Genomic DNA, 25,727 nt, shown 5'->3' on the forward strand with positions numbered 1-25,727 from the left:
ACACATTTATAGATTCTACCATACCGCCAATCCTGGAGCATGCTTTGATTTGAAAAATATATATATATCAAAGGATATTCACCACCAGTTACTACTCAGTAGCCTACTTGCATACTTGAATCATATTTTCTAGAATATACCAACAGAGGGCGCCATTGCTCCGAGTATGCAAGACTTGCCTTCCCAATTGTTGCAGCATCCCTTTTGGAGCATCTCATTGAACATCCTATGAGGGACCCCACCTCAACAGAGCCCTCGCTTTCCTCTTCGCTTTCGCTCTCTCTCTTTGGAGGAGAGCAAGTGAGCACACTTTGAGTTGAGCGTTGCGCCTCACACCAACCAGTGGTGCTCTCGCCTTCACACTTTTTGCGAGTGCCATGTCCAACATCTGCGCAGGCGAAGGCTTAGCGCTTCATCCACAGGGACGCTCGCGTCTTTCTTTGAGGAGGAAAGCAAGAGAAGACACTCCGAGAGAGCGTGGGGTGTTCAAACTGAAAGCCCCCCACTCTTTGCCTCACTAAAAAGAGCAAACACGGAAGGCTTTGGAGTATTCCATTTTTTCTTTCGTTTTATATTTTTCCTCTTCCTCATCGCGGTGCTGGGAGGTGCTTCTTCTTTTCACATAGTCTCTCTGTCCGTTATCTGCCTCTTCATCTATTTCTCCATCTACCTGGTGTACAATTTTCTCTATTTATGACAGACTAAAGTGGACTTACCTTGCCATTGCCATCATTTCTTTTCCTCTTTGTCACTCTTGTCATTCCATCTCTTTCTGTATATCTCACCTTTTACCAATTTGGATCAATTATACTACTTTAAAAAAAAAACAATCAACTACGTGAATGACTTTTCCCCTTTTTTTCCCTTCTCTTTTGGTCCCCCTCCACACCCATTTTACTTTGCACCACACTCTTGCGGGATTCTTAGATGTTACTCTAGGTAGGTTAACTATCGTTTAGTGTCTGTCTATCTGTCTGTCTGTGTGTATTTGTGTGTGCTTTACGTATGCATAAAACACACACCAATTATCTCACGCACATGCACTCAAACATGGTTGCCCAATCTCAAGGTCGGGGTACGAAACGGGGAGCAAGTGGATTTTTTATCGGGGTGACAGTTGACGGAGTAAAGCTAATATTCTTGGTTGATTCATATTTGTTGTAATAAATTCAGTCTGCGGTGTTTTATTAATGTTATGGCATCGTTATTTAAAAGTTTGGATAGTGAGGGAAAAACACATTTTTGATTTGTGTTTTTGTGGTGAAAAAGTTTGGGAAACAAACTGTTCACACACCACTTTCCTTTTCTGCTTTATCTTTGTTGGAATATGAGAAAGACTTTCAATACAATTTTGGCTAGTAGGTATACATTGCTCATAAAATTGAGTCAACATGCTTTGAGTTTGAGTTTTTCCATTAATTCCAACTGTCATATTTATTCCATACATTTACAAACTCACCCTTTTTAACTATCCAAATATTTGAAACAACGACTTAACCATGTTTTTATTATTTTATCTATAGCCTCACAAGCTTCCACCTACCGAGTGTTCAATAGAGCGAGACAGACTGATAGACAGATAATAGCCATGTCTCCATAACAGACATGACTAAACGATCTCAACGCCGCCACTCTCTCGCCCTCATTTTTGTTTTGATTGCTCTTGCACCTTTTTGTGGGCGTTTTAAGGCGAAACATTGTCACCTTTTTTGTGTATAGGATGCCCTCATGAAGGCAAAATGGGCCGCTCCTTTTTGCGTTGCCTTTGCTTTTGTGTCTCAACTGCGCTGCCCTGTAAAACATCTCTTTGTGTGTGGCAGAAAAGAGATCATTAGGTGAGTAGAGTCTATAGCACAAGTGAGCATGAGCAGTAAGGTGTGTGCACATAGGACTGACCTGCATGGAAATGTATTGTGCATGAACTTTCCTCAGCATAGCAGCTCCTCTCTTGCTATTTAAACCTCCTCTCACCCCGCTGTGACTAATTGGTTGTTTCCAGGGCCCAGCTTTTGATCTTTATCCGTCTATCTATATGTATGCGTACGTGAATTATACGCAGCAGTAGCAGTACATCACCTGATGAGGATTTGAGTTGATAAAGGAAATCCTCACTCCTTGACCTTTTCTGATTTATGGCAGAAAGCAGCTCAAATGTGGCTTACATAAGTCGACTCAGTCGTTGAAGTGTGGCACTTAATGCCAGGCGCATGTAATCGCGATTATGCAATTACATTTGTCTGTGTTTGCTCGTCATGGTGGATTTTGATAGGGAATTCACAATGTTGCTAGTGCGAGACTAATTTACAACAAGGGAACCTCAGTGGACTTTCATCACATTCTTGTTTCAAAACAATTAAATCTGGATAGATATCCACTAGGGGTGGGAACCTCTGGGTACCTCACGATACGATACGATATGCGATACAAGGCTCACTATAACGATTATCTCACAATATGACGATACCGCGATTATCGATATATCGGTCAGGTCATAAATGCACGATAGTGTCGTGTGCTGAAGGTTGGATCCCAAAGCGCAGACACAAATAAGGTTTTAACTATGTATTCACATCGAGAGGCACAAACTTGACTAGACGAGAAACAAAGAGAGTTGCACAGAGGGACAGAAAGCAATAATCTGGCAAAACACACAATTCTCAGACTGCGCCAACAGACAGTGAATCGATCTGATTGGTTGTAGCAAGTAAAGGACTAAAGAACGACACCACATAGGTCCAGATATCACCTAAAGGATTAAAGGTTGACATCACATAGCCTAAAACGAGTTGAAACTAGATGATGGTTACATGATGGTTACATCAGTTCAAAACAGACACTTGACCTCGTGAACACAGCTTAACAGGTCATGAACTCAAACTTAACCCTGGCGTGACCCCAGAAATGACAGATAGTCTACGATAAAACTACGTTTTTCAATGAGAAAATCATTTATTTTTGTACCATCACTGAAACACAATATTTAAACTGGTGTCTTCTTCACACTGAGTACTTTAGTGTATTTTCTTAAACTAATACAAATATCTTCTTAACAGAGACAACTTTCTGTCAACAAATTTTTACCCTTCTTAAACACACTTGTCATGCAACATGTCAGTCAGTCACATAGTCATTTGTTTCATTTTATAAACTATAACACCATTTTTTTGTGCAACATTGCAAAAGTCAATAAATAAATAAAATTACTTAATGAAATCAATATTAATATTCCTCAGAAATGGTATCATTCAAAAAGTCTAAACATAAAATGTGTTTTAAAATGTTAAAATTGAAGATATAATCCACATTTTTCATCTAAAGGTACGCAAAAGTGAGTCAGTTGCTGGACAGATAATTGTCTTCCACAAGTCAAAGTAAGCTGATGAGTCTTCTTTGCATGAAGACTTGCGTCCATTTCCCCGCCACTCTTATGAAGTGCTCCCCCTAATGGCCTGCCAAGTAATTGCTCAATAAGTCATGAACAGTGGAGCTGTTGTCGTGGCTGTATATTACCTACAAATATCGCGATACTTGCGTAGGCGTATCGATAATATATCGGGGGACAACGTATCACGATTTATCGCAATATCGATATATCGTCACACATCTAATATCCACTGTATAATAAAAATTACATTAAAATGAATTGTGTGAAATGTGTGAAATAAAATGTATTTGTGTATGTAATTGATCTCATATTGAGCTGAAGACTTTCTGACACCATCAAAGTTCCATTTCTGGTTCTATGGTTATCATCACACTTTCCCACCTGTCAACAATGTTTACCTTCTTCCTTCAAAAAAAAAAGCAAAGCACAAATGCAGCCTTTAATGTTCTCTGAGCTGAAGTCTCACAAAAATGTATTTGATGATTTAAACTTTAAGCTTTGTTTGACATGTTTAAAAACAAGATGACATTTAGAGTAGAGCTGTCAAACGATAATTTTTTTTTAACCGGATTAATCACATCTTAGAATTTTGATTAATCACGATTAATCGCTTAATTAAAAAGGCTTTTTTAATCAACATTTTTTGCCCGCCAAATTTGACCAGCACCTGTTATGTGTTAATTATTTGGACATTTCATGTTATGAAGACATCTTCAACATTTTTTGATCCCCTGCACACGCTCATCCTCCTCTTTTTCTCTTTCAGTGAATTACTTGCATAATTGAAAATGGAAAAAAAAATGACAATTATTCTGAATATTATACATAAACATTTATTAAATGCTTTACTTTAATGCATGTATTGCTCATACACAACCTCCCTTTAACGTAACCATCTTCTGTCAGCAACGTTAATACATGATTAATGCAATATTTTTTTTAAGATTAATTAATTAGTTAACGCTTTAACTTCAACAGCATTAACTTAGAGCAAATTTAGTGATGAGTGAGGAAAATGAGACTGTATTATTTTTAAAGCAGATTTAAAGATCCTGTTAAAAGCTGTCTCGTGGTGTGGTGGTGCATTGAAAACACGGTTATTTAAGGGGGGGAAAAAAAGTTGCCAAACTCAACTTGCTTAAATTCTTTCTATTGCCACGCTGAATGCTGTTAAAAGATTCAAATAGAGTTAAAGGGTGCAATTCTGTGCCCAAACTGTGTGAATGATTTAGACGAGTGGTGAGGAGATGCTACGCTAGCAGCGCATGGCTGTTTAAATATAAAGGCTTAAAAGGACACGACCACCTCTTGGGTGTGAGTCTAATGAAGGATTTATGTTCAGAAGAGGAGTCATTAGGAGGGTGTGTGCATTGTTAGCATCCCTGATTAAATGCAGCAACAACAATAAGCAGTACATCCAGTAAGGATTAGAAGATATTGCAATTATCCGCGTCTATCGCAATACACACAAATAAGTTGAACAGTTGGCCATCGGTATTCAGAAGTTTAGGGAATGTTAAATGAAATTCACCTGTAAAGGTTTTGTGACTACAGTAGTATACAAACAGTACAGCAAAACCGAATATGAAATAATCAAAACAAATCATTTGTTCCAGAGTCAAAACTGTTGCTGTTAAACCTTTAACTTTACAGTTCCTTTTGAGTCACACTTTAAAATGTGTAACTGGTATGCAATTATTATTATTATGCTAACATTAAACAAACAAAACACCTGCTCGTGATTCATACCTCAATCTTTTGCCTTCCTGTGTGGCATTTGCATGTTCTTCCGTGCTTTGTGAGACTTTTTTTTTTTTTTTTCCCCCCCCTGGAAACTGGTCCAATTGTATGACGTCAGAGTCGTTTGACTTTTGAGTTTCCACTGTACATGTGCATTACAGTAACTTTAAAAACTTCATTTCAAACTCATATAATTATTATGCACAGTGAAAATTCACTTTTTCATTGTGTAATTTTGAAAACTGTAATTCATTTATTTCAGGAAATGTGAACACTGTATTGCAAAACTGTAATTTGTTAGGAATTTGCCTTCTGAAAAGTAGGAATGAGTTTTAATAATCTAATAATATCAAAACAGTCTTCCTCTTTGAGCCTGATATCGACTCATAAAACCATGACTCAATTATTTTAATATCTCCTTTTCCCATAAATTGATAAGAAAATAGAATTTTAAAGGCCGAGTTTTTCTTTAAAAGTAATTTACTGTTTTCTTGACATTTACTGTTCACAAAAAAATAAAAATTCTTACATTTACGGAAGACCTGATTTATTGTACTTTAAGACAATTCAGAATCTTTTTCATTCATATGTACAATTAATGAATTAAAATTCTGAAAATATTTTCATCTCATCTTTGCTGATGCCAATGTTTATGGAACACTTAAGTGATTATAACACTAAATCCATGAATCAGTTACTTCCCCTGCAAAAGTTAATTTGAAATTTAATGTTTGTGGAGTTTTTATCATGTCCTTGATGTTCCAAAATTAATCTACAATATTTTGATTTGAGATGCATCTCTGTGTCAATGACAGTTTGCGTACACGCAGCACCAAAGTGTTTCTTGTCCTCAAACAGAACCGCAAAACTGCAAAAAAAAAAAAAAGAAGCTCCAGCATGTTGACATTGATTATTCAAGTGTATGCAAAGTGATGCTCATCCGTCCGCAAACAAATCATTTTGTGATTCTTTTTCTCCTTCTTTCCTTCAGATAGAAGAAGACGAGCGCAAACGTCGAGCCGAGAAAGCGATAAACACGGCTGGCTAGAAACCGAAGTCAACAGGCGCATAAGAAGTCCATGAGGAAAAGAGCAGGAGGAAAGAAGAGGAGTATATATAAATACATACGGTACACTGCTTCTCATCTCCTTCTCATCTCCACGGCAACCGTGTTTCGCACAGACTTCTGGGAGGAGACCTGGCTGAGCTGTCGCCAGCGTTGGTGCGAGCGAGAGGGAAAGAAAAAAAAAAAAAGCCAACGAAGCAACATCTCTTCAATGATGTTCCATCACCCTCGGCCCTCATCTTTTACTTTCTCGTAATTCACATCTTGTGGTCGGCAAGTTAAAATTCCGACACGCTTGGGGTTGACTTTATTTCCGTTACCAATTCAAGGCTTCACATCACTCGTAATTGAATTTACGAAACCCCGACCGCCTCACACTTGACACCCGCCAATTCCGCTGCACTACCCAACGCCCACCCGCCTTCAGGCCTCCTGTGTGTGACTTCCTGTGCCCACCTACCCTTCATCCGAGGCTATGAGAGGAGGAGTCGAATCCCAGCTTACTCCATCATGCCAATTGTGAAGAGCAGTGAGGAGATCCGGGCTGGCAATGTTCAAGGTAGGCCAGCCATCTGAGTAATTGGACATGTGTCTGTCAAGCCCTTGCCCCAAAAGTGTCTCCAGTGGCAGGCCGTGTATTTGCTCCCTGGGCCTTTAATGGAGGAATTTAAATAAAAATGCAGTACATCATAATCACCTGAAATGCCATTAAATAAACGTATTGAGTGCATTATCTCCACTGATGCATTTTCCGAGTGTTTAGGCCACTGACTGACCACTGGAGATTACTGCTGAACAAATATTGTCATGTAGTAGAAAGGGTCTGGAAATATCTTTATATTTCAAGCTGATATTAGTTTGTTCATTCTTATGCATCATTAAAAGCCCTATCTATCTATCTATCTATCTATCTATCTATCTATCTATCTATCTATCTATCTATCTATCTATCTATCTATCTATCTATCTATCTATCTATCTATCTATCTATCTATCTATCTATCTATCTATCTATCTATCCATAGATAGCTCCTATCTAGCTAGCTAGCTAGCTAGCTAGGAGCTATCTATGTAATCTATCATGAAATTTGAATTATACATGCTTTTTTTCCTCGCTATTTGGTCCCTATGTTCTGGTCGACAGTGGTGCCTTGAGATACAAGTGACACGACTTAAAAGTTTTTCAAGATGTGGCCAGCCTTGGACATTTTTTTCTGCTTTGGACTTAGAAGCAGAACCTTGAAATATCAGTGCTACGTGGTGGCTCTGCTAACTCACTTAACAACAAACAGCAGTTTGAACGAGTACACAATTTATAAAAAAAAAAAAAAAAAAAAAAAAAAGAGAGAGAGAGAGAGGCTTTGTGCTGTTTATTGCCATTCACAGTTAACTTAACATTACACCATTAGAATTACATGTTGTGTATTTAAAACAACCATGAAGCTTAGGCGTTTAGTACTAGCTTAATGCTAATGCTAGCACATAATGCGAAATGTCATACACGCGCAAATGAAAAGCATTCAAGGATTTCCCGCACAGTAGATGCTTTCTTCAAATAATATATATATATTTTTTTTTAAAGTCTGCTACTCTAGAGAATCATTACACTTTGACAATCGATACATAGCACAGTGCACTAATAAGATGTCTTTTGGAAGCACTGACTGACACATTTAGATTCATCTGAAGTGACAGCCTCCCTTGACATATTATTCATGTCTTGATATTTCCATCTTTCCGAAGTAAACGATAACAAGGTTCTGACTTCAATAAGCACACAGCTTCACATGGGGCGAAACGGGTCTAGACAATAACAACTGTACAAAGGTAGCAAGCGGGATGGTACGAGACACTACACTTTTTGTTGGTGTTCGTAGAGATTCAGAAGTATGAAAGTAACATAACGTGGCAGCAGCATGTCAAGAAATGTTCAGAATTGTCCGTAATGGTACACAAGACATACAACAATACAGACAAAAGGCAAAGTCACAGATACGACACCCAAAACACTAACAATTAAGCAAAAACTACAAAGATGCCTGACCCTAGTTTCTGTATGTTCTATAGACACACAATAAATTACAATATAGTAGAAAAGGTAATTAATTTCAGTAGTTTAATTTAAAAATTGAATCTCATATAGTGTCAGATCATTGAACACATGGGAAAGTCCATTTCCTGCCTAATTTCTATATTAACAATTTTCATTGTTTCTTATAGTACGTGGACATGGTTTTCGTTAACGCATCATTAACAAAATTAGATGGAAAAAAAATAATCTTTCAATTATTATAAATATGAACACAATGTCCCGCCAATAGAACCCTTTTTTTCCCCAGCAGTTAAGGATTCATTAAAAGTGTGGTTCATTACATTTCAAACAAAATCCAACTTAATTCCTGTATGAACAAGCTGTATTTGGTGAACATTAATGAGCAAGTCCTTGGAAAGCTCAGTGAGCCGGCCAAACTGCGTAACCTTCACAGCCTCTTTTGATTGTGTGTGAAATGGAAAACATGTCAAATCCCGTCTATGCACATCCTCTGCTAGGGGAATGGCTCCGGGATTTCTCTTTGGCTTTCTGCCTTGTGCGCGGATTACATTCTTTGCCCATCTTTTTTTTTTGTCTCTTACCCCCCTCAACTTTGAGTGAAAATTGACAGGCAGATTCAAACGGCGCTTTTCCCACATGCGCATTCACCGCAATGTGATGAAGCGTCTCATTATGATCCATGAGCATGACTCACAGCAGGTGTGGGACACGATGGCCCTCCCACAACAAAACACGACAGCTTCATCACCGATCTACTAGCGTGATAAGTACTATAATCAACACAAAGGCAACACAACGCAATTTGTATCTAGTATCCTGGTGGAAACAATTTTTCCCATCGGAAATAATGGAATTTAAAATAATCAGCCAAGAATCAAAAGTTATGTGATCATAAAATACTTTATTAATTGTACAGGCAGAATCTTAACATTTTACAGAGTCTGTGAATATTCTTTTAACATTCCCCGTCGAAGGTCTTGAAAGGTATAATTCTAAAAAGAGAATTGTTGAACCAATTTAATAATACAAATTGAATTGTTGACCAACTTAATAAAATTGCTTCAATTGGTAACACACGATTGAATTAAGTTAATCCACGAGTTCGTAAAGTTAATATATTCACTTTGTATTAACTTAATTCAAGGAAAGTTAAGTTTAATGAACTCATAATTAATTAAACTAAATATATTCACTTTAGATTTGTCATGCCAGGGTTAAGTATGGGTCATGCAAGGGTTATGTTTGGGTCATAACTGTGAGGTCAAGTGTCTGTTTTGAACTGATGTAACCATCATCTGGTTTCAACTGGAAAAAACGCTATGTGATGTCAGGAACTATGTGAAGTCAAGAATGTTTAATCTCTTTACTTGGTCAACAGACAATCAGATAATTCCATGTCAGTCCTGTTACCCACATGTCTAGCCACAGCCAATCCGATCAAGTCACTGTCTATTTAAGCCAAACCGAGAAGTGTGCGTTTGTCGGATTATTACCTCGGTTCCTCTGTGCATCTCCACAGCCCAAGGGGGCTTGGCGTCTCGTGCTTCTTGATGCATCCTCATTGTTTCGTGTCTAGTCAAGTTTGTTCTACGCCTCTCGATGTTCTGCGAATAGTTAAAATCTTATTTGTGTCTGCGCTTTTGGGATCCAACCTCAGAACATAACAGTATTAACTTAATTCAATCGTGTGGTACCAATTGAAGACATTTTTTAGTTGGTCAACAATTCAATTTGTAATCTTAAATTTGTTCAACAATTCTCTTTTTAGAGTATAATGTCATTTACGACAAAAATTCTACCTAAAGCTACGCAAAATGTGCTTGCTTCAGCTGTCTTTCACTCCCAAGTAAAGTTTACCATAAAACCAATGCATAAAACAAAACAAAAAATATAATTAAACATATTTAACTTATAACAATAAGCATTTATTTTAGACTGATACCAATTCCGACATTTGTCAGAATAAAATTCCGGTAGCCAATTAATCAGCCAATTAATTAAAACATTTAATAACTTATTTTTGGTCCCTTAACACAACAATAAAGACAGAGCGTAAAATGTTTTTTTTTGTTTTTTTGGCCAATTTTTGTTGATAATATTGGCTGCTTGATGAATCGGTTCAGCCCTAATTTAAACACCAAAATGTTTGCCAAACCATATAATTTCATCCATTGCACGGGATAACAGAAATCAACATGGATTTTATGGTAATTATAAACCTTCAAACATTTGCCATTTCAACACGTGGAGCAGAAACGCACACAAACAGAGCAGGTGATTTTATTAAAAAGGCAATCATTGTACTGTACTACTGTATACTGAAGCATTCTTCTTGCTCTTCATGACACGGCATTTCTTCCGGTTGACCTCAGTGCTGCCAGGCATGTTGTGGTATAACGTGGTACTACACCGAAGGCGCGCAACCCTAAATTCAAACTTGTTGGTACAGTGTAAGAAAAACTAAACAAAAAACTATAAAATAATCTTTAAAAAAAAATGGCAATACAGCAAGGGGATTGAACGATAAAACAATGATATATCTGGGGAACACTGCAATATTGCTATCGATATTTTGCATGACTCCCTATCATAGACTGACACTGCAGCGTACTGCCTGTGAACTCTGTTCACAGTACTGCTTGGAGGACAAGCTCCCTGTTGAAAGACGTGCGAACAGGATGCCAGCAGCTTTGTGCACAGGCGTCACACTCACTCTTGCGAGTGTGAGCAACAAGGAGGGCCGTGACATTGCCGAGTCGTGATGTTGCATTTTTTTGGGGGGTCTGTGTATCGAAAAGGGATTACGGGAGCCGAGCAGCGACTCACTTATGATGCGGACGGCGGGCGCGTCCCCTGCTGGAGTGGTGTGGACTGTGTGCAGAGTGGCAGCAGTCGAGGTGGAGCGCACACGGCAGGAGAGCGAGCGGCAACAAGATGTTGGCTGCGCGCGGCCCGATGAGTCACTTTTGGATACGAGCTGCCACGCGTGAGCAGCTTTACAAATGTTGATTGAGTTGTGGAAGATTACAGGTGCTGAGCAGCCTGGTGTTTGTTGTTGACTGAGAGATGACGATAGGGGAGGGAGAGGAGTGAGGAGGGCATGTGCAAAGTGGTGACAGAGTGACTCAGGGATAACTCCTAGTTGCATTTTTTTTTCTCCTTTATAAGGGTGTTGGTTAACCACATTATTTCACTATTTCAGTTATTCATTTAGACTGGATAGTCTAAAACAGGGGTGTCAAACATACGGCCCGCGGGCCGGATTAGGCCCGCAAATGGGTTTAATCTGGCCCGCGAGATAATTTTGTAAAGTAAAAAAAAAAAAAAAAAAAAAAAAAAATTGTAATGTCCGACTAATTCATCAGCCAGCCACAATCAAAACATATAACTTTGTAATTTCACAAGCAGTCCTCAGATGACCAATGCAACTTGTCCAGGGAATCGTCGTCCGGGATGTCATTATTTTACACACAACTTTAACTACAGTTTGTTTAATTATTATTATTATTTTTTTTGTAATCATACACCAACATAAATGTGTTAAATACGACACAAATTCAATTACTGGTAACACAAATAGATATGACAAGGATAAACGTCCTTATAACATCATTAACTGCGCCATGCAGTGCATTCTGGGAACAATATATATGCAAAACAGGTCGATTTCACACGTCCAGAATGTATACCGGCAAAGTGTTGCTGTGTTCTATTTGCATTTGTGTTATTTTTCGGAACAATAAGCAGCAAAATCCAGCTGCTTTTATCCATCTCAGGGGGTGGCCATTTTGCCACTTGCTGTCGACTGAAGATGACATCACAGTTGCTCAGGGCTCAGGCAACGACCAATCACAGCTCACCTGTTTTCTGAAGCTGAAGTGTGATTGTTTTTTTTTTACCTGATACCTGACCAGTATTGATGTCATTTTCATTGTAAATACTGTACGCTTGCAGTAACAAAACAAAACAACTGCATGCTCGCAGTTAGGATAATGGCGGCTGTGCAGCCGATACCCCCTCAAATTCAAACAAACAATCATTGCTTGTCAGCACGGCATACCCCCATGTAACGTTCAGGGTACCAAAATACCCTCCTCGGGCTTAGGAGCTTGGGTAGGTCTGGCCCAGAGCCCCCAGACCCAGAACCAGTTTTGTGTGTGAACGCAAACTTTTGACGAACTCGCAGGGAATAGGGAAGTTCTGTAATTGGTTCCTGCGGTGTGAAAGCTCCTATTTGCTTAGGTCTCAGGTAACAACCAATCGCAGCTCAGCTTCATAAAACAGGTGAGCTGTGATGGGTCGTTGCCTGAGACCTGAGCAACTGTGATGTCGGCAGCAAATGGCAAAATGGCGGCTTTTTGAGGTGGATCAAAACGGCTGGATTTTGCTGCTTAACTCATATTCCACAAATGTAATATTAATCAGAATGTCATGTTTAGACTAGTGACGCCACATATATTATTGTCAAGAAATGTTTAAGGTTGACTTTGAAGCAACACTTAAGAACTTTCAGTATTTGTTCATTATGGTGGCGCCATATGGACAGAAGCGATAGTGTTTTGCCTGAAATAAGACCATATTCCCATGAGAACCAGCTCAAAGCATTATGAAATCCTGATGGAACTGCGAACTCCAAATTTTGACTCTTACGCAACATGAATAATCGTCAACGTGTATTCGGATGGTGAATATAAAAAGTGACAAGCAAGAGTGAATCGCATCCTTTTTTTTTCTTTTCTTTCTTTTTTTTTTAAATTCTACCTCGCCCTCCCTACACCTCGTCATGTGTGACTGTGATAGGAGGAGGAAGAAGCTAATAATAGAGAGGAGGGGGCCCGATGCTGCGATGCCGCCTCTACCCACGCTGTTGCGCTCCTTGGCGTGCTGCTCAAACAGCGCTCGCCCCCCACATCTGCAGCACAGATCTGCAACGTGTGCAACATAAATGCTTTTTTTTTTTTTTCCTCCCTCATTCGGTTGAGCTCTCTTGTTTTCTCTCTTCAAGACGCTGCGATCTTTTTGCGTCCTGGTTGTAAGTGACAACGAATAACACGCTCACAAATTTCATCATCAACTGCCACTTTGCGTGCCACGTCCAAAGGGGGTCTTTTACCGCTCTGAAGGTGTTCCACATAGATGGAACACTCTGACAGAACAAAAGAAAAAGATGAGATGCACGCGCTGAGGAAAAGGGTTGAGGTGCGAAGATGAAACAACTCTGGAGACGCGTGTCCTCATGGGAATCGAAGAAGGAGGGAGACGATCTGATTGCAAACTTCTGACAGTAATTGGGTGAATTGCAATCAATCGCTAACCTTTAATAGGGATCCAGTGAAGCGTGCTAGTCAACAATTGTTTGACCTGTTGAAGCTCAGTTCAACTTATTTTACAAGTGGTAGCTTGGCGGATGTAATTATTAAATATTCTTCAAAAAAAAAAAAGAGGCGTCAAGTTGTTTGTCACTCTCAGCTTAGGGTTATTGTCAGACTGAACAAACACAAATGACTCGTTTGTTCAAAGCAGCCATATAGCCTCCCATATCTGAATTTTAATATAAAATGGGAAACTCTATCGGCACATGGGAGATTAATTAGTATCCATGTAGCGGTGCTGTTTTACCCTTTAAAATAGCGATAGACCAACATGTTTTATTTTTTTAGGGCTTGTACCAATTATTAGTAGTCAAGGAGGCAGAGAAAAAAAATTGCATAAAAAAAAATAAAAAATCCAACTTTTAACTTTTTTGATTTTTTTTTTAATGGCGGATGTTTATTGAACAGCTTTTCAGATTTTGCAAAATATTTAAAATCATGGACAGTTGACACCTTGATTTAAAATCTGAACAAAAAAGTTCAGGAAGCTACCAGGTTCATCAGTGTATCTTAACTCATTTGCTCCCAAAACCGTATAAATATGTTCTATTTTAAATATTATCAGTGTCCCAAAGACGTATTTATACGTTTTATTTTTATTTTTTATTTTTTATTTATAAATGCTTGAGCATACAGAAGACTTTGATGCAGCCTCTGAACTGAAGAGAACGGCTGAAGCAATGTTTAGTTATTACAAAAACGGCCAACAGGTGGCAGCAAAGTATGAGATCAACCAGGACAATGTTGCAACAAGCTGTTTTCCCCACAGTTTTAAACAGATTTGTGAATAATTATGAAACGTAGCTATATTCTAATGCTAATTGCTGCAAAATGGAAACGGATAGAAATATACTTTATTTTTTCCCTGATGAAATAAGAGACGATACTCTTTCTTTTGGTTTCTTTTGGCATATTCTTTAATTAGTGGAATGTCTTATTTTCGCTTCTGTATTCATAATTGTTCCTTAACCTAGCAAAAAATATAATTGCAGTCGAAGACTTGAGTCCATCCATCCATTTTCTTGACCGCTTATTCCTCACAAGGGTCGCGGGGGCTGCTGGCGCCTATCTCAGCTGGCTCTGGGCAGTAGGCGGGGGACACCCTGGACTGGTTGCCAACCAATCGCAGGGCACACAGAGACGAACAACCATCCACACTCACACGCACACCCAGGGACAACTCGGAGCGCCCAACCAACCCGCCATGCATGTCTTTGGAATGTGGGAGGAGACCGGAGTACCCGGAGAAGACCCACGCGGGCACGGGGAGAACATGCAAACTCCACCCAGGAAGGTCCGAGCCTGGACTCGAACCGGAGACGAACACTTGAGTATTCAATAGAATTTTCTGTAAACGAAGGTCCAACAGTACTTCCATTCTGTCGTTCTGCGTTGACATTTTTTTTTATTTTTATCATTGCTAATGCAATTGGACAGCTGTATCTGTGCCGCCACCTGTTCATGTGAATATGTCTCTCTTCGACACACAGTGTGGCGTCGGAGGGGGGGCGGTTGGTCTGGATTGCAGGATGTCACCTAATTAGTGGCGGCAAGATCAGGAGTTTTTGGAAAGCAGAAAGCTGCCGAGGTGCGAATGACGCGGCTCCTCCTCAGGTGGGGATGACACAGCTGCAAGAGGAAGGAGCGGCAGTTGTTAGCGAGTTCCTGGGCGTCATGAAGATGCAGGGCACGGGGGATCAGCTGGCAGGAATAAAGGCTAAAAGTGAGCAGTGCTCCCGTCAAGGGGGCAAATTGTAAGAGCTGGAATGTTGTGGTGTGATATGTCAGTGCTGACAATAAAGCGAGGCTTTTCGAGATACACTTCAAGTGTACTTGCGAGCTAAATGCTAATTGTGTGAGCACACTGAGGCAAAGTTGGCAAAAAATGTCATATGGCGTCACATGTTCTTTTTCTTGAGGAGTCTAAAAGAATTTTAATGCATTTTGTGAGGTGAGAACATGGTTTATAATCTGTGAAATTCATCTGGGCAGTTTTGAGACTGATTAGATTCTGAGTGACGAGATGGAGGCAAGCATGCGTTTTAAATTGAACTTGGTCCTATTACGCTGAACTAATGAGCAAACCAAAAAGAAAAATGACGATTTGATAGAGGACGCCGTTCTTTTTCTGCTCCACCTCCGATCTAATGGGCACACAGTCGAAGATACAATGCTAACAAAAAAGTGAGATTTGGCCTAAAGAAGCAAGAAGGTTGCTTTGATTAGCAGTCCTCCCTGGAGCTCAGTTATAAAATAAAAATATGAAAAGAAAACATACTTTTTCTATCAAGAATGAAATGAAAAGTTCCCATCAAAGTCTTTAAAGGCTTCAGTTTTGCCTGAACCGAAAATGTTCATCTATAGTTCTTCTTCTCAGCTACAAACTCTGAATCAACGGCGCCTCTGCTGGTCGCAACCAAGTACTGCACTACATCCTGACTAATCAACAATGTATTCCATACAAGATAATTCGTAAGAATTGATCATGCTTAACCCTAGTTCATATATGTGGGAACAAGACCTTAGAAGTCGTGAGTGACAGCCCCAGAAATAATTAGCATCAATTTTACCATCGCAGCAGATTTTGATTAGCGTTATGCAATTGTTCTCCCATAATGACAAGTATTAAAGAACAGGATTTGTCCCACGGCACCTGTGATGTCTCTGTGAATAAAAATCTGTCCATCTCTTCAGCCAAACATCATTCAGACCACAGCTGCTCTGCTCTGAGCGGACTCCCAAAATTTTAATGGCCGCACAAAAAAAAGCTTCACACATCAGCCCAAGACACTGTTATTGCTTCTGATTGTGTGAGGCGGAAACATTCTGGATTTTTCACGTTATATCTTGCGAACTCCTTCAAATGCCGAGATTATGATTCAAACTAACTAATTGCACTTCTATATTAATTTTAAAGACAAGCTAATCAGGTGCTGTCATTGTTTTGTTGTTGTTGCTTTTTTATATATCCCACGGACTTGTAATATTACAATAGTGCCACCTTGACTAGAAAGGACATGTCTCTCTGCTGTTAAATTAATTCCAGAGCTGTTGCTAACCCATATAAGCTTGGTGAAATAAATGACTTCAATGAGGTAATGAAGACCCCAGGGGATTGATGGGTCCTTAACCCTTCCGTTTCCTCCCCCCTCGGCATACGTGCGTGTTTTGTTATCGCGCTGCTGCCATTGTAATCTATGTGAGCGTGTATGTGTGTAGTCACCCTGCCTTGTCTAGTTTATTTGCCTGGGCTGAAGAGAGCATATAGTGTTATTTAAAAAGCTGTGGCAGCCTCAGTGCGACAGTGGAGATATGTTGTGCGTCTCATTAGCCAAGAGAGAGTTTCTTGACCAGACAAAAGTGCACTTAATTATGCAACTTCGGCAGTGAAGTAACATTCCCTCTTTTTGTTCTGGCGTCCATATGTCATGTGACCAGCAGTTGACCAATCACAGCGTAGTAGTTCTTCAACGAGTTGGCCAAACGCGCTCTCAATTAGACGCTGATTCAACAGCGCCCCCTGCTGTAAAGTGTACTGGGTTTTCGGCACGTAAAACTGCTCGGCAGAATATCACTGCCAAAAGTCACGTGAGTTGTATCCGTAAATGTAGAATTGCTTTTTACGTACGCAAAACAATTGGAATTGAATATATGCTTCTTTGTGTACGTAGATCACGTTTTGTGTACGTAGATCGCGTTTTTTGTGTTTACGGGGTTTTGGCATGATTCTAACTCCATACATAAGTTCCATTTTCCATTTCTATCATCAAATTTTTCCTCTCTGCCATCACTTGAACATTTCAGTGCTGGCAATGGCATCACAAAGCAGTCTAAGTTAAAGTAAATCAAACTGGCTTGTGGACTGGATGCTGACTGAGTTGATGTGTCACATGATGGCTGGGTTTTGTGTGACGTACGAGGTCTATTTTCAGAGATTTTTGGCCTGTTTGCAAATGGTGTCATGAGGCATTACTATTGTTGGCTTCTACTGTATTTCCCCCCGTTCTTTATATCTCACACAGACTTTGAATATTTTCATCTGACAGCTAGATTAGAAAGTATTTATTAGTGCTTGTGACAACCTGTCTTTCCACACTGTGATTTAGTTGTCATGGTCGATTGCATACATGGCCATCTTTTAGACAAGTTTTTTTGGCAAATGTTCTGTCAGTTTGACTTTGCGAATTGATTAATTACAGAGGCTTCAAATAGAATGTGTTGGCTTCCACTCACCACGCAGGGAGTCATTACAGCCGTATGACGTCTGATTACCTGACTGAGCACTGCGGTGTGGCGCGGGTTTGACAGACAGTTGCCACCCAGTGTCATTTGCTAAACATGGCACCAGTTTGTGGAGAAAGAAAAGTACTTTTTTACCCCCAATTGTCTTCAAGATATAATTAAATATAGATTCAAAGACTGAGGGATGAGCTTGACGATTTATTGGTGGCTATTCTGTCGATTGTGTGGGAATGGGCAGTTCTCTAATTGTGTCTTGAAGCAACTGAGCCAAAATTGAGAATGTGACTGTATGCAGCAGAGGCACTTGACTCTTCGTTTGCTGTGCAAAGAATCACAACACGTCAGAATCAGATGAATAGCTCCTCCGGGTGGCATTATTCTGCTCATTATGACACTGTGAGTTCACAACATTCAAAGAGTTAGAGATTAAAAATCAAGACATTTAATCAAGGAATTGAGTTTCCCCATAATTGATCAATGAAATGTAGTTGTCATGACTGGGTCATGCCAGGGTTAAGTTTGGGTCATGCAAGGGTTATGTTTGGGGTCAAGTGTCTGATGTAACCGGCATCTAGTTTCAACTGGTCTTAAGCTATGTGATGTCCTTAGCTATGTGATGTTACAAATCTTTTATCTCATTATCTGGTCAACAGCCAATCAGATAATTCCATGTCAGTCCTGTTACCCAAATGTCTAGTCACAGCCAATCTGATCGATTCACTGTCTAAATAAGCCTAACTGAGAAGTGTATGTTTTGTTGGATTATTCCTCTGTCCAGCTGGCCACCTGCTCCTCTTTTCCTCGGTGCCTTCTCGTTGTTTCTGGTCAAGTCAAGTTAGTTCCGCGCCTCTTGATGTTATGCGAATAAAATGTTAAATCTTATTTGTGTCTGCTCTTTTGGGATCCAACCTCAGAACATAACAGTAGTCAAATAAGACCAATAATAGTATGAATGCTTGAACCAAACAGTGCATCAACAAATCCATTTTTATGCCCTTTCCTAATTCCTATTATTTCCGTGTTTCTGCACTCTTCAACATAATGAAGTCCTCTTGGGCAATATGATAAACAAACCAACGTGTCTTATTAGTGGAATGATAATAGGCATGATCAACAGTTGACAATTGACCTATTAAAAATGTTACACAGCACCGCCAATGATTGCGGGCATGTTGTGACAATAAGTGAAAATGCCAAATGCTGTCTGCTCTTTCTAATCTCCTGTGGGATATTTAGACTTTCATCTAAAGGTTTTGATTCTCATGAAGGCTCTATCAGATTCAATGTGTGATCCTCGAAATCATTTGTTATTACATATAAATCACGCTGCGTGTTCTCAGTAAGCAGAGATGACAAACGAGCCGCCATTACCTGCAACTGACCACCCACTTAATGTAAATGGGGCCCTTTAATAGATACGCCTGTCGGCTCGTGTTATCTGCAATGGCTTTCGCGCGCCGTACTGTAAAACGCAGCCCACCGCCTCAAATCTCGAGGGATATCGCGGCGACAGATTACGAGCGCCTACGTGCGTTTGAAATTGTGGGGCACGTTCCGTCTTAATGCTGCTCAGTCTGCTTGGAGCTTGGGCGCGAGATTCGCTGCAATCTGCAGTCATGTTAGGTCGCCAGTGTACAGCGGAACCTCAACTCAATGCCAACGGAGATTTTGGACCACCTTCAATTTGTTTGAAAAAGGAACAACAAAATCCAGTCGTAGTCGCAGCCGCCTCTTATATGTCATTTCTTTACTTTATATCTCATTCAGTGCCAGCCATTTTCAGAGCCTCCTTTACCCTACCATGCAAAACAATTTTAAAAATATAGATCAATACGTACCTTGGATTGAATATCTGGATTCTTAATAGACATAAAAAAAGGCGGTCAACTGTAAATATAATTGATTTTAAATGTATCCTTTTTGGTTTTACTGTAGAGATGTACAAAAGGAAGGTCAAACAGCTGTTTGAAAACTTTTTTTTAAATCTTGCACTTGACTAATACTACATATTTAAAGAACAATTAAACTAATTCTAAAACTAAGAAAAACTAAAATGAAGCATTTTTGTAAAACAAAAAATTAGGGGTGTCCAGCGTTTAAAACTTTTAATTTTAATTAATCGTATGACTTCAATGCTCAATTGCAAATTTTATGTCTGTTCTAAATGTACAACAAAATGTTTTTTTCAAGTTTTCATACTCAACATAAAAGTGGAAAAAATGTTAAACTGATAGAAATATGGCTGCATCTTTTAGTCATTAATAGCCTGCAGTAATTTCATAATAATTCATAATAATTGAGTTAAAATTAAAAAGATGTACTGCACTGTAAAAAAAACGAGTGTGATATTGATTTGTGGTGAGGTCATTTTCTGCCACTAAATGGCATAAATGTATTTGTAAGACGGTGACAGCTCAGTGCATTTTTCTTCTCATATTATGAGCTATATTATCTTTAATATGAAGTAACTTGTGAAATCTACTAGGGATGTCACGATATCCAAACGTCACAATACGATATTATCACGATATGAAGCTCACGATACGATAATTATCACGATATTGTGGGGAGCTTGCCGATATTTAAAAAAGGTCACAATATTGTAAAGAATTATTATTATTATTATTATTATTATTATTATTATTATTATGTTATGCTGTTAATGCAGCTCCTCCACATATTGACTTGCTTCACAGGCATATTACGTTCTCCTTCATCTGACAATTATTGATGATTTTAAACATAGAAGGTGCCAAAACATCCCTAATGAAAATTAAACTGCACTAAAAAACTAGCCACCAGAGGGTGCTAGAACTGCACAAATGGAAATCAACCTGACTTTTTTTTTAACATATGTGTTGCATTTCAATATCGTGAACATGACGACGACAATATTGTGGCAGTTTTAATATCATGATATCACGATATTGCGCTTACCGTTACATCCCTAGCACATTTTTAAGTAGTAAAATACAACTTGACCCCAGTTTCCACAAATATATGCATTATTATTACTAGGGGTGTGAATTGCCTCGTACCTGACGATTCGATTCGTATCACGATTCACAGGTCACGATTCGATTCGATACCGATTAATCCCGATACGAATTTATAAGTCGATTGTTGCGATTTTTTTTCATTCAAATTTAGAAAATACTAATCAGTAAGCTTGTAGAGTGTAAGATTTATATGAAAATGTATTATTTATTTATCTGAAATTTCAGTCTTATAGAGGTTGTAATCTGTTTCATGTTTAAACAGCATTAAAATAAAATATTAAGGCTTAATGTTCCGTTCATATAACATTCTTCCATGCTTAAGGTGTGAATCCTGAAAAAAAAAAAAAAAAAAAAAAAAAATCGATTTTGCCTATTATTGAATCGATTCGAGAATCGCGCGATGTAGTATCGCGATATATCGCCGAATCGATTTTTTTTAACACCCCTAATTATTACATGTATTACTGCTGAATTTTGACATGGACGTGTCTGCTGCATTGCAACTGGAATTCCCCCCGTACAGGCTTTCCAAGTAGCTTGTACGTACACATGTTTTTTATGCTATAAGATTTGTGGAAAACATCAGGTTAATGTGTTGAATTTGATTTAGACAAACATTTTGTAATTCGATGGATCATGCCGGGTTTTTATCGGCAGGTCGTTGTGGAAAGCTGCTCCTCTTTCCATCGGCGGCTGGGCCATTTGACAGGCTTACCTCGATCGATGCGCTTCGCAAATGTTCGGTGCGAGATGACTGATGGTGGCCTGGCACGCACGCGCGCGTGCATGTAAGGGCACGCGCCATCTCTTCATGTTGTGCCAACGGAGGACGTGAATCCATCACGAGGGCTCCGACGTCGAAAGGCGGGGACACAAACAGTGCTTGACCTTCTTCATGGACCATTTGCACTTCGCGTGCATCAGTGTGCCTACGAGACTGCCGGGGTTCACCGCTTGGTCATACTTTTATGAGTTATACGTATATACATGAGGGTGTTTTTTTTGGTGCAGCTGCCATATGTGGCTCTTAATTGCTGCGTAAATGCTGTCAGTGTTCATCAAGCGAGAGCCCTCGCCGCAGGGTCGGACGTCTGCGAGTGGAATGATCCACTTGTGACACCCGCCATTTAAAAGGTATTAATTAGGCAGCCCTTTATGACAGTGGAGATGTTGTATGGAACTGATTAGTCCAAATGGGCCGACAGCACCGACCCTGTCAGCCTCCATCGTGCCTGTAGCGCTTTTTGGAGATTCATTTTTAATAATGTGGAGGCTCATCTGGTGTGCGTGTGTGTGTACATTTGTGCGCTATTCTCGAGGATTAGCTTTGTGTTTGTGCCGCCACCTGAAATCAAAAAGTAGCGGCGCGTTACCGGAGCGAGGGCAAGCAAGGCGTTGCGGTTGGCCAGTTGTATCTTCCTGTCCATCACTGTGTTGCGCAAGCACATTTGAATTGTTACTATGGCAACAGAGCACGACTGTTACACACTTATTCAAATGGGCGACCGTCGCGCTGCGTTTTTGTCACTTTTAGAGCCGTGATTTTTTTTTTCTTAATAGCTTCTCACCTTTGACCTGGCTCTGTGAATTCAAATGCCCTTTTGCATATTTCACATCCTTTTCCCGCGATACTTTTTTGTATTATTTAAATAATCCGAGCCTCCTCCTTTAACCTCTTGTTCTTCTTCTTCGTCATCTTGCTATTCATGTCCTCTTTTCGGCAATCTTTTTCGTGCTTTGTGTCGCCCCTCAGCAGCTCCTTCCCTATACATTTTCTGGGTTTCTTCTTGCCGTTTCTTCCTCCACCTCCGTCTCTTTTGTGGATGTCTCTATTTATTCTCTCCTCTGCTCTCTGCTGCCTTCCTCCCACTCGCTTCCTCCTCCTCCTTTTCCTTCCCTCGCTTGGCTTCTGTCCTCATGGAGAATTCAGCTAGTTTACAATTACAATGTGCACTTGCCATTAAGACTGACTTACCACCTATATGCTCTTTATATGAGGCCCTCATTTGCCTCCTGCTTCCCCCCTTGCTTTTCCCGCCCCCACCTCTCCCCTCTCGTTTCTCCTCGCAACTTTGTTCCTATGCTTTAAACTTGTGCACTACTTGATGAATAAAAGATTAACAAAGGTGTTGTGTGAGCAAGTCTTACATTTCTGCCGCGTCTAAAAGGCTCCTCCACGGCTAATTTGGGAGTGCAGCAACTAGAATGGCACCCCCATTGAGCGCAAGCCGAAAAAATTCCACATTCTTAATTTGGCTTGGCACCAACTTGTACACCTCACATGCCTTGTTGTGCTCATGTAATATTCAATGATAAATTCATGTAAAAGGTGCTTGGTGTGAATACACAAGCTAACTGTACCTTTTGCTATCTCGTGGAACAGCATTTAGTTGTTCTACCTGTTGCTTGCATAAATTTGTTTTTTATTGAACATATAAATCAGTAACATAAACAAACACTTTTGATTAGTTTAGCCATACAGCAGATATCATTTCATATATATATATATATATATATATATATATATATATATATATATATATATATATATATATATATATTTATATATATTTTTATATATATATATATATATATATATATATATATATATATATATATATATATATATATATATATATATATATATATATATATATATATATATATATATATATTTATATAATATGAATAGTTAAGGGCCTAGCATGAGAGATCTTCAATTGTTTGGATTGTATGTTGTTAAACTGTAAATACCGCTATCTGTTATCGAAGTAATTCATAATCCATTTCTATACTAAACCTTTTGTGCCATATCTCTCTATTCAATTATATTATATGATCTATACTACAAATCATACTTAGTGTATTATAGGCCTGCTTGATTATTAAGAAAATATTGATCACAATTATTTCTCCAATAATTGAAATCACGATTAGGACATTAATTTTTTGGTGCAAAACAAGAAAATGTTTAAATGTAAAAAATGTTAAGACAAATAAAATTATTTGAAACACTTTAATTATGCAGGTGTCCTTGGATGAAATAAAATGTATTAAATTATTTTAAAATAAAAAATGGTGCAACTGAATAATTTTAAAAAGGGGTACGTAATACTGCAATCTTTTTTTTTCTTTTTTTTTTAACAATTATGCTGCTTTTGTAATTGTGGAGTGCAATCACTGAAATCGAATAATTGAATTTTGATTAATTGCACAGCCCTAGTATATTATATGATGAACAATGATAAATATTTGTTGTAAATTGAATATGAATGGATGATTTTTCAAATGAAGTGAAATTGGATAATTCTCACAATGGTGTTGCGAACTTGTGGCAGAGTGATGGGGAATCACTGATTCACCTCCTCATTCTTTTTAATGATGAAAGGTCACCTGATATTGACTTGGTCATGGAATAACTTAAACATGGCACTGCTGTTTGTCACGCCGCCACCAGGCGTGGCGGCTCATGCTTTTATTTTTGTGTCTCTGTTTCCCGTTTTACTCTGAAATCCTAACTCTCCTCTCACCCCAGGTCACTTGCCCTTCCTGCCGCTCACTCATTACCGGTCCCCGCCCATGATTATCACCACCTGCCACCAATCAACCCACACAATAAAAGCCACCTGCATTCTCCCCTCCGTTGCCGAAGTGTCACCGTCAGTGCATGGAAGCGTCCACAGTCCTTATGCCCTCGTTCATGTTGCCTAGCGTTGTTGCCTTGTTTTTGTGCCTTTTCCTCCCTTTTGGAGCGCCTTTAGTTACCCCTTTTGCCTTGTGCCCTTTTTCCTCCCTAGCGGAGCGCTTTCTGTTGTCCCCAGTACCTTTTGCCTGTTTTTTCCTCCCTAGTGGAGCGCTTTTTGTTCTCCACTTTTTCCCCTCCCTGTTCTCCTCTCAGTTTGAGAGGAGACCACTGTTGGCCGGAAATAAACCTGCTGCCTTGGTGGCCTACCTTACGCCTGCGTCTGAGTCCTACTTGACCCCGCCTTGTCAGTACACTTCGGCCAGCATGGACCCAGCAGGCATGGTCGAGGCCGCACTGCAGAGCCAGGAGGCCCGGCTCAACAACCAGGACCGGACCCAACAGACCATGCTGTCCCGGATGGAGGAATTGACCAGCCAGGTCCACGAGCTGGTAGGCCTTTCACGGCGTCGAGCGCCAGCTCCCACTGGACAAATTCCTCACCCTGAGTTCTCTGTACCGACCACGCCATTCACCGGGGTAGGATTGAGACTGGCCTCCCCAGAACGATACTCCGGTGAACCCGGACGCTGTCAGACTTTCCTCACAGAATGTGACATTCATTTTGAACAGTTACCACAGGCATTTCCCACAGCCCGATCCCGAGTGGCCTTCATGTTGTCTCACCTGACGGGACGGGCCAAAACCTGGGCGACCGCGGAATGGGCCAGGGGTTCCTCGGTCTGCCAAAGCGTACAGGACTTTCGAATCGCTTTGCGCCAAGTCTTTGATCCAGAAAACAATGACCGAGAGAAGGCACGAGCACTGAGCCGACTTCAGCAAGGCAACGAATCTGTCAGCGACTATGCAGTTCGCTTTCGAACGTTGGCAACGAGCAGTGGCTGGAACGCCATCGCACTTCACGACCATTTTCTGAAAGGACTCTCACCCGCCATTCAAGAGCTTCTGGTTCCCGTAGATCTCCCCGCGGACTTGGACGCCTTGATTTCCCTCACCATCCGCACCGATCATCGTCGCCGGGAACTGGCTAAGATCGGCGGACTCCGAAGGAGGGAGGAACCCACCCCCTGGTCACGACCACCGGGGCCCGGAAGGCCGCAACCCATCCTTCCTTCCCGACCTGAACCAGGAGAGGTGGACTTCGCCAGAGAGGAACCCATGCAACTG

General features: G+C 39.9%; 1 protein-coding gene across 6 annotated transcripts in view; it reads left to right on the forward strand.

Moving 5' to 3' along the window:
• Positions 1-300: 300 nt before the first annotated feature.
• Positions 301-25,727, forward strand: part of grin2bb (glutamate receptor, ionotropic, N-methyl D-aspartate 2B, genome duplicate b) — a 118,589-nt gene continuing 93,162 nt past the window's right edge. For 3 of the 6 annotated variants that reach the window (XR_013283798.1, XM_077523118.1, XM_077523119.1), the window contains exons 1-2: positions 301-939; positions 6,117-6,750. Coding sequence is in view for 5 of the 6 variants with exons in the window: in XM_077523118.1 (XP_077379244.1) it covers positions 6,742-6,750 (9 nt within the window). In the remaining variant the exon portion in view is untranslated. Of the gene's footprint in view, positions 940-1,719; positions 1,836-6,116; positions 6,751-25,727 lie in introns of all 6 variants that reach the window. The other 3 variants (XM_077523115.1, XM_077523116.1, XM_077523117.1) reach the window with 3 other exon arrangements.

Source organism: Festucalex cinctus, chromosome 6 (genome assembly GCF_051991245.1).
Source record: "Festucalex cinctus isolate MCC-2025b chromosome 6, RoL_Fcin_1.0, whole genome shotgun sequence".
NCBI classification, from domain to species: Eukaryota; Metazoa; Chordata; class Actinopteri; order Syngnathiformes; family Syngnathidae; genus Festucalex; species Festucalex cinctus.